The 18,930-nt window shown below is 41.3% G+C and overlaps 1 protein-coding gene across 1 annotated transcript in view; it reads right to left on the bottom strand.

Moving 5' to 3' along the window:
* Positions 1–17,812, bottom strand: part of mvb12bb (multivesicular body subunit 12Bb) — a 33,735-nt gene extending 15,923 nt beyond the window's left edge. Inside the window, exons 1-6 of the mRNA XM_078249659.1 lie at positions 17,720–17,812; positions 12,593–12,688; positions 10,676–10,766; positions 9,589–9,718; positions 8,787–8,897; positions 1,799–1,860 (exon numbers count right to left, since the gene is read on the bottom strand). Of these exons, the coding sequence (XP_078105785.1) occupies positions 1,799–1,860; positions 8,787–8,897; positions 9,589–9,718; positions 10,676–10,766; positions 12,593–12,688; positions 17,720–17,812 (583 nt within the window). The remainder of the gene's footprint in view (positions 1–1,798; positions 1,861–8,786; positions 8,898–9,588; positions 9,719–10,675; positions 10,767–12,592; positions 12,689–17,719) is intronic.
* Between the last annotated feature and the right edge of the window lie 1,118 nt (positions 17,813–18,930).

The raw sequence follows: 18,930 nt of genomic DNA, 5'->3' as shown, positions 1-18,930 counted from the left end.
TACCTTTAAACTATCCTGCTTTCCTGTCAATGTATGAATAACAGACCGAATTGGCAAAGGGACTTAGCATGGATCAAAGCAACGTGGTGAAGAAAAGCAAAAGGTTGGTTGGTTGGCTGCTATGGAAACTTGATAATTTTTCAAATGAGCTTGAACTGTCAAGTGAAAAGAGGGCTGCAAAAATAAATGTGAATTAGTTTTTAATATTCTGGTAATAAATGTCAAAGCGCCTGCACATCACATCTGTACATGATATGACTGCGGATGACAGGTTTCCCAGACATGTTACCTCTCCTCCCCTCAACTCACTCGGTTCATTTTTTTTTCTTTTTCTGTTGGGGTTTTTGTTTTGTTGGGAAGTGACGGAGGGTTTAATCAAGAAAGCAGGCAATTCATCAATCCTAAAGAAGGCGCCTGTACAACCCTGACAGAGCGCACATGGTTTTAGACCAACTCGAACCTGGCCAGCTGTCAGCCCACACACACACGTGCACACGCGTGCACCCACACCCACACCCACACCCACGCACACACACGCACACACCAGAGCTACCACCGCTAACAATTAACACAAATAGGCTGTCGGCTACGACCTCACACTTGGTCCGCAGGCTATCACATTGTTAATGAAGGGAAGTGACGTTCTCTCACGTTCACAGTGGGATGCTGTACGGCTGACGAGTACACAGTCTCAAGAAATAAAAAAAGCCAAGATACCATCTCAAGCTAACTCCATTATCCTCTCTTCTTTTAAAAACCATGAAGGGACACATGAAGGTATAGGAGAAAGAGGGAGTGTGTACAGCTGCAGAGGACAGTTTCCTGGAGATACGTGATGACTGCTGGCAACGTACTGTACAGTATGTGCATGTTCTTCACTGTCACTCAAACCCTGTCCCAGTGGAGGGATCGCACACCCAATGCCCAAACCACTCAGCTGTGTGTTAATGTCTGCTCCTTCAGGGCCACACTCTGCACACTTGCCTCGACTAACTTATAATATGACATGTCATCGCAACAAAATTACGTATTATTCATGTATTGACATTTACGCATTTACTAAGTCTTCATGCAGTTCCATCATGTGCACTTTTTTTTAAAAAACGGAGCCTTGTATTAAAAAGGCAGGCTGTAACATGGCTGTATGCTGGGTGTGCCTCTGCATGAGCAGCAGGAGGAATCTTCACCACATGGTGTCTCTCTCCAGCTGGATAAAAAGCCGCCTGCCTCGTTCACCTCGTGTGGATCACACGCTCTTTAGGGCTGGAGCGTCTCAGCCGGCTCTGACTCTGAGGCTGTCACAGCTAAGCTCTGCACCCTAACGAATTAGCCTCTCTTCTGTTTTAGTCCTGGAGCATTGTACTATTAGTCGAGTTTCTCTCCTTGACAAAGAGAAGGAGAATTCGTCCAGTGCAATGCATGGTACAAATGTAAGTATGTATATGTGACGGATCATCTTTGACAGCTGTTAAATGTTCTCTTGAGTGTAATGCCGATCTCCTCTGGGAAGTCACGTTCGCTCAGATAAGCAAAGCTCTGTACAGTATCCATCACTGAGATCTAGACATAGAGCGTTTTTAGATCAAGAACCAAAGGAACCGCCATCATGCACACGTGGAGACGACATTCGGGTGTACTTAGAAAGCGTAAGTGGTAGTATTACAGCTTTTTGTCTTGCAGTAAAAGTAAGCAGTTTAACAACCCTGACGCATTTTGGGCAAACTCTTAAATCACTCTAATTTCTAAAGTGTCATAAATGGTGCCGAGTTGCAGACATTTAAAGTGTAAGACCATTTACCTGTCATGGTGTAGTTCCCACTAGTCTGGTGCTCATAGTCCGGCCTGATCATGGTCCTCGCCCTGGCAGAAAGAAAGCAACAATGTTCTCTCAACTGATCAACTCTATTTTACTGACCATCAGGGTAAACACATACAAACACATGCAAACTTGGTGTTTGACGAGGACATTTGTATTCCAAGACACATTGCTCAGACATTAAAATATAATGAAAGAGAATGTTTTAAGCATGGAAGCATGGAAAATCCTTACACAGAAGGTTTTATTTTTTTTTCATTCCCTAAAAGCATAACAGAGCACTGGAATAACAGGATGAATGTAAAGAGGAGAAATATGGTAAAAGTTAAAGCGTGCCTCAGCTGCCCAGGGGCTTGAACAGACCTTTAACGGAGGGGGATTTAAGCAGGATCTTGTAAATTCTGAAGGAACTGAGAGATTCCATTATTCAAGGGAAGTCTTGTTTTTTTTTTACCGTTTCATGGCCTTGTATTACAGAAAACAGCACAGAATGCACTTTGTGGGCAGTTGAAGTTAACAAACCATATAAGATTGAAATCCTCATCAATCAAGCTATCATGAATTACACTCTGTGACTCACCCCTACGGATCGATAAATCCACAGCAAGCAGGAAAAAAATAATATAATTCACAGCTTCGAGAGAGCTGCATAACATGACATGCTCTGAAGGTAGAATGAGCTCCGGGGATGGCATCATAAAACAAATGATCTTATAATGATAATGCAAAGTAGTTGGCATTATCATTAATAAAGGGGAATTGCTTTGATTGGAGGACATGCAGGCCTAAGAGTTTGTTGTTAAAGACAAAGAACAAGGTAGACGAGAAGAATGAGAAACGATGAATTGTGAAAAGACGCAAATAATGAACTGTGTTTTGTGTATCGTGTTCCGTTCATGGAAAACATAATAATTGTTATATGTGGATGTAAAAATCTAAATTCTTGAAATGTAAGACTGAAGGCTGATCTGCATAATCCATGAGTGCTGTGCAGGAGTTGTGGCTTTCGAAGCCTTATCTCTTCGGATGAGATAAATAAATGCAATAATTTCCATCAAGAGCAATAAAACAAGACTTCTGACAGGCTGTGGTATTTATGAGCTGAAGCCTGCATCTCAGATTTATTTGCAATGAAAGGGTCGACTTTTCTCCTCCTCATTTACATCAGCATTTGGCCATGTTAAATCCAGGCCAATGGTGAATTTTTAAAAGGTTGGCATCAATCTTGTGCGAACGATTGCCATATTCAACGCAGGCTTCTCTTACCTTTCAAAGGTTGATTCCACTGCTGAGGAAGAAAGGTACACATTTTTCAAAGCACAGAGACATCCCATGGACTGATAGAGAGAGAGAGAATGTGTGTGTGTGTGTGTGTGTGTGTGTGTGTGTGTGTGTGTGGGGGGGGGTTATATGTCCTTTTAGGGCGTCTGTGTTTGTGTTGTTAAATTAGTACTCAGCGTAAACAAAGACAAAGGAGGAACATATTAAGTCTGGTTATTTATCTATGTATCTGAACAAGTGAAAGTGGTACTTAGAACCCTGAAGACTTGGCGTGAAACCGGGGAAATGTGCTCATGAAATGCTTTTCCACAGGCAACCTCCAGGGTTGCTTTCCCATCTGTTTGAAAACACAAAACTGTCTCGATCCAAATTGGTGATTTCTAAATACAATTGTAGGTGCATTGGAGAGGGTAACATATGGCAAATCAATTAGACAACTAATTCTTAAAACAAAAACATGGCAAGTGCATTTGCTAATCAACAGCAGTGTTATGTCGGCCACTGGAGTTTTGACAACAATTAATCCTCATTTCAGGCAAGGAGAGCCATATTGACACATATTCCCTAATTTGAATATTCAATTATAGTGTAGTTCCTCATCAAATTATAGTAAAACTGGGAACACAGCCTGAAAGATTTACGCAATTACAACGCAGATCAAGAGTCTTATGTTCCCATGAAATCTGCCGGAGTTAAAATCATATTAGCGCGGCAAAGCAAACCACGACACTGGGGATTACTCGACAACATGAATTACACTTAGTTTTATTTTTTCTTCCTATAGTGTTCTTTAGATTGTTCCACGCAGAATAAAGACAAGATTTATCCGTGTTAAAAAAATAAATAAAAAAATACAGGGGAAAAGGAAAGTAGGAGAGACAGTGGGGACAGACGAGCGGTAGTCAGTGGAGAGGTGAGATGAGGATGAGAGTAATATCACTGAAGAGCCAGAGCTGCGATACAGAGAGCTGGAAGCTCTTGTTTTGACACACATCCAGCCTTTCCCGTGACAACATCTCCACACCTTCCTCTATGTGCCGACAGAGCTGCTTTGTGGGAGCTGCTTTTCTCACCCATCATTATCCTCCTTTAAGCTCGGTGTCAGGTGTTTGAAAAGAGGATCTCTCTGAGTTTGGTGGCAAATCACTGAACAGTCTGAGCACATCAGATCTCGGCTGATCATTCGATCACTCCTGGCACCGCTCCGCATCCCTTTTGCTTGATCTATGCTACTTTTCGCAACTTTATTTCTGAACACGGGGAAAAAAAGTAATGAGTAAGATTGAGCTGGGGAATGATTGTTCTTCCCCACTTCAGATGGGAGATGTGTCAAGCGACACACTGACAGTCACCGTGTCTCTTTCTCCTCAAGAGTGGTGAAGTGGGAAGTCTTGGTTAACCAGCGAGCAATGAAAGCTGCAGAGCTGCGGCAATGCGTGGAGTGTCACAGGTAGAAGACGGTGCTATCCGAAACGTATTGATATGCGTGCCGATTCTGACACTGATGACTCTCTAGGCTTCACGTGTTGAAGAAAAAAACGACTACAGAACGCAATGAGAAAAAAGAAGAAAAAAAAGATACTCGGCCTTGACATTTTTATCGCTGTACAGTTTGATTTAACAAGTGTCCGTGTGTACAATAGGCTATTATTCTAAGAGAAACGTCAAAAACCTTGATTCTGAGTGAAGCGAAAGACATTGCAATATTAGGACAAGGCTAATTTATGCTAGCAGTCACTGTAGAGGTCAGATATAAGCCTCAGCAATGACAGTTTTATCAGGAGAACAAATGGCAGCGTTGGCCAGGAGAAGGAAGGAGGAAGATACTTTACTGGACACATTAATAGGGCTGACCGGATGGCGCAGGTTTTCCACATTATAAAGTCAGGGGAGCGGCTGATATGGTCGGTCTTGACAGAGAACATGCCAAAGTGGTTGACATCAAGCTGCGGCTATGAATCAAAACAGAACACGGCCGCTGGTTGAGACGCTTCAGACAAACTTGATAAAGAGACGTTAAACAAACAAGGTTCAAATGCATTTGCACACGCAGACTGCTTAACAAGCCTGCACCCGAAACAGCTTTAGTGGCTCAATATGGTGCGACAGCCTGAACCAATAAGAAAGAAGTATTTAAGGTTCAGTGTTTATCCTTGATCCTTCAGTTCTGAACTTTCTTGAACTGAGAAAATAATCATTCCTTTACAAAGTCCTAAGATTCCTTTTTGCAGGGTTTGGGTCTAATAGATCCAGCAAGTAAAACTGAAGACTTTCTAAGACCTGTTGTACAATGATACCAGCTGAAGCATTATTATGGCCTAGAATTCTTTATTATTATATAACATTTATTTTCAGTACTTCCCAGCAGTATATAACAATAATTCCGTCATGATATAATTAATTAAATTAATGCAACCTGGAACAATTGCAGACAATGGTTGGATGGATCAGCCAATTCAAAATGATGAATTTGTTTTAGAGCTGCTAATCAGTTAGTTGAATAAATGGAAATTAAGTACATTTTGATATTCGATTACATTTTTTTTCAAACAAAAATGCCAAACATTTGCTAGTTTTAGCTTGGAATGGCACTCAGAGAGCGCAGACCTCCGCCAAAGCTGGCGGTGCATTCACGTGCTGCTTGGATGGTCCCATTTACCAAGATGGGAAATCGCTTTATCCACTTCTGTGTGTTCATGAGCTTTAAGTGCTGATGAGGAAGCAACATGGACGCTACAAAGAAGGTGTGTTGTATTTTATTGGTCAGAGCGTTGACAGGTGTTTCCAGTATTTGCATGACATGAAATATTATCAGGAAGTTATTTTTCTGATTATTCTGACACCACACAAATGATTGAATTAGTGTACGCGCCCCGTGATTTGGGGCGCTCTGAAATGCAATGGGTTCTTCCTTGGCCAATGTAATCCTGCTGACAGACAAACCAACAAACAGAGCCAAAAAATCTCTTCCTTGGCATAGGTAATGGAATATCTTCTGAGTTTAAGACTGTTGGGTGGACAAAACCAGCAAGTTGATGACGTCAGCTTTGGCAGTGGGGAGTCTTTGTGGGCGTTTTTCACTACTTTTTGACATTTTATACACTGAACAAATAATAGATTCATCGACAAGGAAAAAAATAATTAGTTGCAGCCATAATTCTTTAAACTGCCGCTAAGTGGAACAGCTTGATTTTCGACCCCACGGGGAGCGAGAGCGCTCTGCCTTTTTATTACCACGGGTTTACAGACACGTCTCTGCTGATTGAGTATCACCTGTGACCTGAGCCAATAAACTAGAGACACACCCGCTAAACGAGAGAAAACATATCTCAAACATAGACTTAACATTTACAGTCAATGATCTCAAAGCAGTTGCACACTGTTTCACAACGGTACACACCGTTCTGAGATTGAACGTGCCTAAGCTCAGCTGTCTGTCTGTCTGTCTGTCTGTCTCTCTCTCTCTCTCTCTCTCTCTCTCTCTCTCTCTCTCTCTCTCTCTCGCTCTCTCTCAGTGGGGTCGAAAATCAAGCTGTTCCACTTAGCGCTCCCCCTGGAGGCCTGGAGAACTTCCGTTGTGTAATCTGGATGCAGCGTTTTTTTGTTGTTGTTGCATTTGTTTTCGGGGATTGTGTGCTTTTCTTTTTGCATCGTTTCTGTATTTGCAGCGCGTTCGTGCATGTTGCTTGTGTTTTGTTAAGTTAAGTTGCAGTGCGTTTGCCCCTGTCGGTCACCGTACGTAACATCTCCCGACAGCTCGCAATCTGATACAGAAAGAGATAATATTTCAGACTTTTGTAAATGAAATCTAACTCTTCTAAGAGTTTCTAAAGAAAAAAAAAAAAGACGTCGTTTTGGAAAAACTTTCAGAAGTTGCAGATGCCCTGTTTTCAGACAGACAAAACAATACAAAAACAATTCAAATACAGCACCTTAGCCTTGATGCAATAACTCATGTGCATCCCATAATGATGCAACACCGTGCAATTACTGTGTACGGCACACGGCGCTGCTGAATATAAAAAACAACCTGATTTGCGTTGTTCGTTTGTGCACAACTCTAACAAGCTCGCTCTGCCTGAGGCAACTTAACATTTGAGAGGGATCACTGCAGCTTTCAAAATTATAAGGGTCATTAAAAATTTACACATTATTGACTGTATTTAAAACATCTTTTCCACCGACTGTAAAGAGCACTTAAATTTAAGAGGTGCTATTCTCCAAAGGCCATAAAGTTGTTATAGATAGCCTGAAGGAGGCATGGAGGAGAGAGTTTTCTCTTACTGAATATGAATAAAGTATAGTGGGGTGATACTACCCAGACAGTTACGCTACTGAACTTATGAGCAATCAGTGAGTTTTGAAGAGCTGTTTATAAATCACTGTGTCAAACTATCTAATATGAGACTTTAAAGAAACTGCAGAAATATGTATAGCCGTATGTATGGTTGTCTAAAGTGCATGTAACTACACAGAGAGGATGCCAGATAAATAATCAAAGAACTGCCGCATTCTAAATTGCCCACAGTCCTGTCCTTATGTGTCGGTGCATTATGGATGGAAATACTCTCAAAAGAAGACTCTCTGACTGTGGAATGAATTTTAATGTTAATACAAAAACAGCAGCCTGTGATCTCAGCAGGAATCAGGAGTCGCTTCGAGGTGCAATTTATTCCAACCTCTGAGCCTCACCAACTTGAAAGTGGGCTTCAAAAGAACGGAGGATTACCGGTAAGAGCCGCTAAGGCGAACACATGGGCCTGAGCGCTCACCAGCGCTTCGACACATCAAAGATTATTGACCATCGATTTCCCAAACATGGACGATTCGAAAAAAACCTCTATTTGAAGTTGGATTTTTGAATCCACGCCTATCCGCTTTATTGTTCCCATCCCACTGAGTGGCCATGTGAACAGAAGCTCTGTTTTAAATACGCCTGCTGGCATCCACCACTCCGGCCTGTTGTGGCTTTTAAGTGGCTTTTTACTCAGCCTGGCGCAGGATGGCAGAGCATAGCACTTGAAGCTGGCAAACCCATCAGCGCTGCGTGCCAAATTCTTCTCTCTCCGCAGCGCCGCCACACCGAAAGGAGTCTCGATTGTTTATTTACAATTTGCTGTGGAAATCCCCAGTTCTTCATTGCGATAAATAATTGGGCTGTTTGATCTGGACACAGTACAAAGGGTTGCTCCATTCACTCTGAGGCCTGAGGCGGAGGAAGCCTGAGCAGCATGAACAGAGGGGGGGGGGACACACACGCTCCAGCATGGCGGAGATCTTGGAGCTCTCCTCCCTTCCTCTGCAGCTGTCGCTTGCTCGCTCTCCGGGCTACATCTCCTCCTCTTTGTCTGCGCAGTACAACACTCCTGTCACCGGCAGTCAGAGGAGCGGCCTGCCTCTGCCTCCCGGGACAGCCCACAAATAGCAGTAGTTTAGCCCTCATTGAACTCGTGTTCTTGTTCAGGGGATCCTGTCTAGTTAGCCTGTCTCTCCAGGTTCACCATCGCTGCCTCGTTGTCCGGCCACAACCTTTTACGGCAGATTGCCCGGGAGTGATCAATTGCTTGTGTCGTCACTTGTCGTACGTGTGGTACAGGAGCGGAACAACAGTTCAAGAGCACGCTGGGCGTGAAATCAAAAAGAAAGGCGAGTTAAACTTGAAGAGGCACTGCTGAATGTATGATGTTACCTTGCTGTGTTGGGTGGAGCGTCACTGTTAGCTGTACTGGACGTTCCCTGGGATGACTGATGCTGAGAAACATCTCCCATTCGGTACCATAGCCTCATACTGTTTATCTCACTGTGGAAAGACGAAGAAGAGGGGTACAGAGAGCGTTTCACTTAGTTTTAAACAGCCAGTAATCCTTCATGCATACAGTACATAGACTGTTAATATTAATGGACAACGCATCCGGTTCGGCGAAGTGCTGCAAATGCGGAAGTTCCTTAAACCTGCATTCTATCTGAATTCCAGCAGGGGGAGACACGTGCGGTTGCAAAAGGAGTTTGGTTTCTGTAGAAGTCTATGAGAAAGTGACCCACTTCTCACTTGATTTATTACCTCAGTAAACATCTTCATAATGAGTTGATGGTCTCAATCGCTCGTCTTCTGCAACACAGAATGATGGTCATTTTTTGAATGATGGTCTCGTTGATTTTAAAATCAGCGATAAAGCAGGGCGTGTTTTAGGGCGTGGCTATGATGTGATTGCCAGTGAAAGTGTGTAACGTAACATAGAGTGTAAGCAGCTCCTCCCTCACTCCTCCCTCTCGTCTAAAATCGTCACATCCGCAACCAGGATGGCTGCGCCTGTAACGGCAAACTCGACGACTCATAGCAGATCTCCACATACCAATGGGTGACGTCACACATGCTCTGTCTGTTAATATACAGTCTATGATACAGTATAAGAAAATGTATCACCAAGTAATGATTGATAGAAGATACAAAACTTCATGAATTCATTCATTTCCAGTGCCAAACAGCTCACCCTATACAGGTGTAGTTAACAAGATGGTACTTGGACTTCGCTGTGATCTGGATGTCATACACCGCCGTCACAGCAGCCGCACGAGGGCTGATTTTCACGCAGATCCTCTTCTTCCTCGTGGCAGTTTCCTCTGATCAGGTACACATGAGGGTGTCAGACAGGAATTTATATAATATATTCATATTCACAAATCCCACTTATGCTTTGCTATTTATTCATTATCAGTCTCAGAATAAGAGACAAGCTAATATCAGCCTCTGGGCGACTTGCTGTGCTTAAAGGGAAATAACTGGACAGCGGAAAGCCACAATATCCACATGCGTTATTATAATTTCTTTTTATCATTTTAGTAGGTAAAATGACAGAAGCAAGTGTATCCTCCATCAGCTTTAGTACACAACAGGGATTTAAACTGGATATTCTAGATAGAAACTCATACATAATGTCACATGTACTGTATACATTAAACATGGATTCACATAAAAGTAATAAAACATGAAATTACACCATAGCCAAACAAAACATAATCTCTTTTCTTCATTCTGGCAAAAAAAAACAAAAAAACATTGCCATGCTTCCCTATATTGTATCTGTGCCTCGCTCATTTATTTCCCCTGCAACACTAGAAAGTGCAGTGTAAATGCAATGATAATAAAAATAATAAACAAGCTGTCCTCTCTGCCCACACCAAAAATATTATTACATTTCCAAGGCATGGATAGTGAGGGGGAAATACATAGCACTCAAAAAGCACTAAAGCATTGGGGAATGCATTTCATTAATATTAGATAACCCCCATCCACTCGTCCTCTCCCCAAATAAATACATAAATAAATAAGCCCCTCATAAAGAAAAGCACAACTCCAGCTGAGATAAACAATGACTCATGATTCTCTTCTCTTGTACCTCCAGGGCAACATGTTTATTTTATTCCCACAGTCTGCCATAAATTAAGATAACCTGCACCCATAAAACATTCACTATCTCAAGCAAAGCTGCCCCCGAGGACCTCCGCATAAGCTGGTCGGAGAGTGAAAAAACAAGAGGAGGGGAGCGAGCCTGTGGTCGGTATTGACTGTTTACTTACTTGTGTCCCATGTTTCTCCCACAGGTGTGAAGCCCTCTGGCAATGCGTCCTTAATGTCAATCAGCTTCATGTCCACAACAACGTCAGGCCCCTAAAAGATAGAGCGCAGGCAGGAAATTTAGAGTCACGTATGCAAATTCAACTCTTAAAAGGACAGAGAGCAAGAAAAAGAAGATAAAAAAGGTTAGCCATTTTTTTGGAGGTCTCAGGAAAGAAAATGTAGAGATAATAGAGTCAATGATTTACTAAAAGCTCGGGAAGTCTCTAAAGAGAAGGGTTGACAACATAGCTGAAGTAATTACTCTCTAATAGCTTTCTTTTTCTTTTTTTTTGCAATGAGAGAATGCATCTGTGAACTTGTAATCATTCTCAACCTTTTGGAGAGAAGCTGTGGGATGATGGGAGACAGAGCAGGCAGTCTAATCAACAGAATGGGACTGGTTAAAAACAATCAGGGACTGCGCAGTTGACATTTTCAAGCATGACTCTTCCCTGCCTCCCATTACATTTTCATTTTTTGCCATAATAAATTGCAATAATACACAGCGGCAGTAGAGAGTGGGGCGAGCCAGGCGTGACTTGATGCGTCCGAAAAGGCTGGATTTCACTGCTACTGTTGCCCGACAGTCATTACCATTAGATACATTTTTTATTCATAGTTTTTTATACTGACTTAAGGAGGAATATGGATGAATGTTATTACTATGCATGGAACCTTTATTTTTGTGCCCCCCCCCCCCTCTTTTTTTTTTTTCCTGGAGAGATTTCTTCCATCAGGGCCTGACAAAAGGGGCTCTCTACCTCCAACCTAGTATGACAAATCTCAAACTATTTACTTCCCCCCACATAATTCAGGGGCTAATTTTACAGAATCTGTTTTTGTCATAGACAATTACAGTGGGAGCTCCAATGAGTGGCAGACAAAATAGCCTTTGTTGATGGCTCTGTCATGTTTCGTTTGTGTCAAAGTCTTTAAAACAATGTGGACACACATTTTAAAATAATATACAGGAACTAGGGGAAGGCTATTTGTATGCTATATACTCAACTGAGGACCAGATTGAGCTCAGGCACGAGGCAGCCGCTGCCTAGTTGCCTGGCTTTTAGAGGACATACTGTAAAAAGAATAATAATGATTTGATTAAGTCCTAAAATTGAGCTGATGGAAAATGATAACAAAAATGCAGGCTTTGTTTACACTGTCTGCATTATCTACCTGCAACCCATGGAAACAACTGAATAGACAGCCAATAGTAAGCTGTATGAGCTGAGGTTAGACAGGTAGGTGTTATTTATGGCCACGGAGCAGCTGACAGCCATGCAACAACACATCAGCTGTAGGCTGCAGGCAGGAGATGAGTCCAAAAATGATCCAACAGCATTAATGAGAAATATTGTCATTATTCAATCATTTCAGCCACAGATGAGTCAATTAGGGAGCTCTATACATAGCACAATCGTACTAAAAGTGCTTTTTGTGGAGTTATTTTGTACATAAAAAGGAGTCTTTTTACATTCACAATCGCAATTATATGTGGATCTGCTTTCAACAATCACTGGTTGGTAACCATTTTCTCTACAGGGACACTGTTGATTGAATAAATTGGAATAGTTAAAATACAGCTCTTTGTTATTTCATGAATAAACATAAATACTATCCTCAGGAGGACGTACAACATGAAAAATATCTCACCGAGGTATTATTCATCTGGAATATGCATGCAAATTCGTTATATGTAAAAGTTCAAAACTGCACTGCCAACACTGGCCTTTTTAAATGGGACTTTCACTGATCAAAGTGCAAAGTGCAATAAGATATTCTGGCTAATAACAACAACAACAACAACAATAAAAAAGGTGTTGCGTATGACGTGCAGAATGCATAGGGGAAAGGGAGAAGTTTGCATTCACACTTACAGTTTTTCTGGTGAAACAGAGGTAGCGAGTGACCTTGGATTTGAATAAGCCGTCCTTCCACAGGTCGGCGTCACAGCCATCTGTTGTTTGTGCAACCTACGTGAAAGAAGAAGAAAAAAAAAAACAAGGAGAGAAAAAAAAACATGCAGGAGGTGGGATAAAGTTAATGTATGTATGCCATGAGCGTGTTGCTTTTGCCTCTTCCCTTGCATACTAGCCTTAATTAACGCTTGCCTACACTAGCGCTCCATCTCATTAGTGCTCTGCGTGGGTAAAGGAGTCTTAGCCTCCAAAAAAGGTGGCTAAAAATATCATCCCTCAGGACCAGGCTGATTAAAGATGCCCTGACAAGGATCTGCTCTAACAAGGAAAACCAAACTTCAATGTGCTTCAGTGGGAAAGCAGGGATTATATTAAGGGTAAATGTGGAATGTATTTTTTGTTTTTTAAACCTACCGTAGTACCCCTTGAGCAACACATTGGTAAACTGAGAACACTGCATATGCATCTTAAATATTTTTTTCTGCTCTACTCCCTGTGTGGATTCTTTCTATGATTTAATGAGACAAGTCTTCTAAGAATAAATTACTGAGGATTTAAAGCCATTTCATGTGTATGCCTAAATAAGTCAAAATCCTAAGAGCTGAGCAGCTCGTCCTTGTACAATAGGCTCTTTCACAGTTGTAAATGATCAGTGGAGTCAGTAAAAAAAAAATAGATTGCATCATATTGACAGCATGTAGGCACCACAAGTCAAACTCAAGGACCAACACCACATTGCTATGTAAATGTAGGTATGCAGGGCAGAATGCATCAAGCAAAACATAACCTGCAGACTGCATTGCACAGACTCTTCCATCGTTCCGGAGAATACGTTCGGCTGAAGCATCATATACCATTGGCTATCATGTGAGAATCACCTAAATAACTGCCAGAGTTATTTTCCAAAGGGATCCTTTACAAAGAAGAGTCAATCTAATGAGGTTTATTCAAATGAAGAAGTCATAGATCTCTGCACCCAACCACCCACATTACCCCCTTGACAATAATGATGAATGACCTCTGTGACTGGGTGGGGGGGGGGGGGGGGGATGAGAGCAGAGACTAAAGTGGGGAACAAAGATAGATAGTGGGATGAGAGAAAAAGAGAAAGAGCAGAGGATGAGCAGAGAGAGGGATTGCTGGGCGTCTCCAACAGCAGTTCCATGAAAGGTCCCAGAAGGAGCCTATACATCACCAGCCTCCCTCTTCTTTACAAGACAACCCGTCTTGGCCACTTTTTCCAGGTCAGTAGCCAGCGCATCCTGTCAGCGTAAACAAAGGGCTCGCTTTGTGAAACCCAAAGTCAAGTTGAGGAGTAACGAGGGCACGGTCCTCCTAGGAGGCACCTCAGGCATCATCCTGCCACAGCCGCCGGCAGCAAGGATGCGACGCAGCTTGAATGTGAAACGCCAACCGCTGAGCCACGGCAGAAAAAAAAAGCATGTGTAAAGTTGCGATGGCTCCTCTCTGATACTTTCAAGTCTGGCATATCGCTCCATCATTACACAGACTTCAATGTGGAGAATGCAACATGTCTGATAAGAAACGTCGCAGCTCTGATATTGAAATGTGGTTGTAACATTTGATTTAGAATGCAATGACAGATTTAACTGCCACTTCCTAAAATCTAAAGCTCACAGTGATCTAAAAGCCCACTAAAGAAACAAGACTTTAGGGGGTGCTGAATACTCCTATGAAGGATCTCCGGAGACAGACACCACCAGCAAGTTGCAATGAAGCACTGAGAAGCACAGCTGTGACTAAAAAAGGATATCAAGGTATACAATCAAAAAAACCTCTGGGGAGTAAAGCCAGGTGGAGAAGACATACAGGTCTCTTTAAAGAAGAACAGAAACCCTGAAGAGAGAAATTTTTTTTTGCATGTCCCTGATAAAAAAAAAAAAAAAAAAAAAAGCTTTTTCTCAGCTGGAAATAGATAAACTGACTACTGACTAGAACTAAAGCAGCAGTGACTGATAAAAAAGGCTTTCAGTAACATTTTGACATTTTGGGAAATGTTCTTATCAGTCTACTTGTTGAGATTTAGATGGGAAGACTGATTCAATAGCGCTAACGTTAGAGCCGAGGGGTTATTAGCTTAGCTTAGCTTAGCTAAAGACTGGAAGCAGGGGGTAAACAGCTAGCTTGGCTCTCTGAAGTTGATAAATATGGCTACGAGCTGCTTTAAGGCTCACTTATTAACACATTTTTTTAGTCCATACTGCAAAAGCAACAATTTGTGGTTTTTAGAGGGACTCACACGCTGTAAGTGTTTCTTGACGAACAACCGTTTGTCTCTGCTGATTGTCTGACAACCACACAATGACGACAAGACATTTTTACATTCCAGTTTGTGTACGAACTAAACAAACGCGATACAGCATGTTAGTTAGTGAGCTTTAGAGGGCCTGCTATACATATTTTTGAGTTTTAGACAGTTTTTTTTAGACAGAGCTAGGCTAGCTGTTCCCCCCTGCTTCTACTCTTCACGCTTAGCGTACAGACATGAGTTGTTTTTTAAGTTGACTTTTCTTTTAACTTTTGACAAGAAAGCAAATGAGCCTATGTCAAACTATACCTCTAAAGTACAGATGCTCCCTTTACAACGAATAATCAGCTAATAATAATTCTACAAATAAACTTACATTTAAGTAATACATTTATGAGCCTACCATGTCAAATGCTCTGGTTAATCTGAAATACACACATATTTGAAACCCCTGCACAGAGTGCACATGTGCGCAAGTCTACTCGTGGCGTTTGATTTTGGGTGGCTGCTAGTGCTTCAGCAAAGCTCCTGATCCCGGAGGAACAGTGTTTGATCTGGGCCTGTGCTCTCTTGTGTTGGAACAACCTGCTCAAGTTCAGAGATGTGAGCCTATCGTATCAGAGAGCAAAAGAGTTAATCAGCCCTTTGATCTGCTGTATAAAATGTATGGTAAGTATGGTAAGCAGTCAGTATTAAGGAGGATTTCTAAAAGAAGTCTAGTATGAAAGGAGAAAAAAAAAAATCAATACAGCGTAATATCCTGAGAATTCCCCCTTCTCAGAGTGTTGATATTTTTCTTTGTATTTCAAGTCTGGAGATGAAAGAATTGCAAAGCGATGTTCAAAAGATGTTCCTGAAGATGGGACAAATGCATTTGAAATAGTTTTTTAGAGTCTGAAAGGCCTTGAATTTTATCTCAGAGGCTAACTTGAACTAGATTTTGAGTCATGGCTATGATTTTGATATGATATGTTTTCTTTTTAAAACAATATAGGCTTTAAGCTATCTGGAGTGTAACCCTGTTTTGTCACACAGGCAGGAAGCAAGGAGTCTACGGCCATGCCAATGTCTCTGTGAGGCTGTACTTTGAGCTAAATGCTAATGTCACCATGCCATGCTCACAATCATAATGTTAATATTTAGCAGGTATAACGTTTACCAAGTTTACTATGTAGCTTAGCATGCTAACAACAGCTCATTAGCACTAACAAGGTACAGCTGAGGCTGATGGGAATGTCAATCGTGTTTGAAGGTATTAAGATTTCTTCACAGGATTAATCATCTGGGCACAATGCATATTCGTATAAAGTTTCATGGCAAACCATTTCATAATTTTTGAGAATTATTGGGAGGGGAGTTTTTTTCCTATCCAAGTCGAGGGTCTAAGGACAGAGGGTGTCGTATGGTACAGATTGCAAAGCCTCAACCTCATGGTGGCACTAGAGAAGGAGGGGGATCAATCGGGTTGAAATACTGCTCCTTGCATTTGACATTTTTTTAGCTATTTTAGCCAACAGCAGTATGGGTATTAATCACAGTGTGTCAGTGATTTTCAGATGTACACTTGTTTGCACCATGCAGTGTGCACTAGTCATCTTTTTGTGGCAATGTGTCATGTTGAATTCATAATCTAAATCATGATAAAAAAAACAAAAAAAAACGAATGAAGCTGATTAATGAAGTGACACAAGGTGACACAAAGACGACATTTCATTATTCCGTTAACCTTTAACATGTCTACAATTCATTATCTTAAGTACAAACTATTTTTAAATTTCAAACCGCTGCTGTAGTGCCTTGGGGGTTAACAAAAAAGTATTAACAATTTACTGAGCATCTTGCAGAGATGAACCAGTGCCATTAACAGTCAGCGACTAGCTTTTAGCCCTAAAGAACATGCACAATATTTGCACATCAGCTGAAACGTATTGGCGCACTGGAGCAGCAGAGGAGGAAGTCTGATAGGGGTTTCTCTCCGTTTGTCACTACCTTGTGGTGTGTATGCAGTTTCCCTGCCAGTGGCTCCGTTCTGATGCCAACCCACCATCATCTGCCAGAGATTAGAACAAGCTGGGTGTGTAGGGTGGAGCAGGAAGAGATAAAAACTGGGTGAGGAGGGAGGGTTTGGGGGTGAAAGCAAGAAGAAGTCTGAAAGGAAGCGAGAGAGAGGAAGAGAAATCTGCCCTGGAGCTTGTTTTGTGATTTGTTTAACTCGTAAAACCTCTTCTGTTTTAAACCCTCTCCAACTCTTTCACAACCAAAGGTTCACATAAAACAGCCAATCCTGCTGCACTACATCCATACACATTTGTTGTGGTACTTGGATATAAGGTACACGTAAATGGGGGTGCACTTAAAGGACTGTGGTGGGCATCAACCAAACATCATTAAATCTTTGCCTCTGGTGTGTCTGTTATACTGGTTGCAACCAGCAACAATGTCAGGAAGGGAATGTTCCTAATCATCAAAGTAAACTTTATGAATAAGTCATCAACAGCTCTAACAAAAAACACCCTGGAAGGCTGCCAACATCCTGGCTTGAAGTTATGCTATACAATCAGTTACAACCACAGGCACAGAGCAAAAACAAACAAAAGAACTTACCAAAATAAAAGGATTATATTTCAGCTTAGACTTTTGATCAATGACATTTTGGTCGTGTGATAATGCTGGCAAAACGTTTATAATATTATAAATATTTCACCTACTTTTTTATTTTACCTGTGTGCGAAGGAGATACAAACAACTATATAGGCTTAATCCAAGCGTATTAAATCAAACTATGTGTTTCAAGACAGTTCAAAATTATTACTCACAACATAGCAGCCATCAGGGGACTTGCTGGGTGAAGTGATTACTCTAACTGCGGAGATGGGGTCTGTGGGCAGCTGGTTGCTCACTTCAGACATGTCAAAGCTGTGTAAGAAAAAAACAGACTTTTGGCATTCAACCAGAGAAAACGCACTACAATGATCCACAGTGTATTTACCTCCAAGAAAAGGAACTTTAGATACATCATGATATTCAGTGCATATAAATATTGAAAGAATTGTGTTAAAAAACAACGTTGGGACTTACAGTCCAGTTAAAAAGAGGGAGTGTTTTGAATGTGAAAACTTTGAAATAAATCTGCAAAAAGCAGCTAGCGAAACTAAATAAGGGTTGCACCCTTCAGGGTCATTAAATGGAGAACGGACAAGGTTTTTCTTGGCTAAAATGACCACATTATTGACTTCTTGATGAGGCTTATTAGGATCTAGAAGAAAAAGTGGCCCCCTAATCCAGGATCAAATGACAAGTGAGACCAATGACAAAAACAGCATTTGGAGACCACCCAATGACCAACCAAATCACAAATTAGTCGGAGTGATCACATATTTTCAAGGAAGTCCCAATCAATTGCTATCTATTCCTGTCCAAGGGAATTTTACCCTAATGGGTATGCAAGCCTTTTACAGGGTAAGTGGCTTTGCAATGGTTCCCTTACGCAATTTTATTAGATTAGGTTTAAAGCATTCTTGTACTAACTGACAAAGTTGCTGCATTCAATCTTGATGTTTACAAAATCTATTGCAATTAAGCAGATCAAATTAGGGGATTTACTCCAGAAACAGCTGTCTCTTTAACAAATGTTAGATAGCCGTACTTATTCAAATGAAACAGGATAGCAAATTAGCTAATAGAATGAAGGATCTCTTTGTAACATTAATTTGTTCAAAATGAGCTTTGTTTTCCAGCACAACATCAAGGCTTAGAGACTCATCCAGGCAGACCAAAGAAAAATCCATCTAAACTTACTTTCAGCTCCAAAGTAAAACTGTGTATTCCCACATGGTATACAAACTCGAACATTACAATACCCATCATTTAAAAAAAGTATTTCACTTGCATAAAAAAAAACCACTACATGGAACTTTAATGTTAACAATGACATTCTTGTCTAAGTTTTAATTTATTCAGCAAAAACTTCACACAATAAACAAACGGAGGCGCAGTCATTTGCTTTTATTAGCTCAGGTGCGATCAC

Source organism: Sander vitreus, chromosome 5 (assembly GCF_031162955.1).
Source record: "Sander vitreus isolate 19-12246 chromosome 5, sanVit1, whole genome shotgun sequence".
In the NCBI taxonomy this organism is placed as follows: Eukaryota; Metazoa; Chordata; class Actinopteri; order Perciformes; family Percidae; genus Sander; species Sander vitreus.
This window is presented reverse-complemented; position numbering and strand designations above follow the sequence as displayed.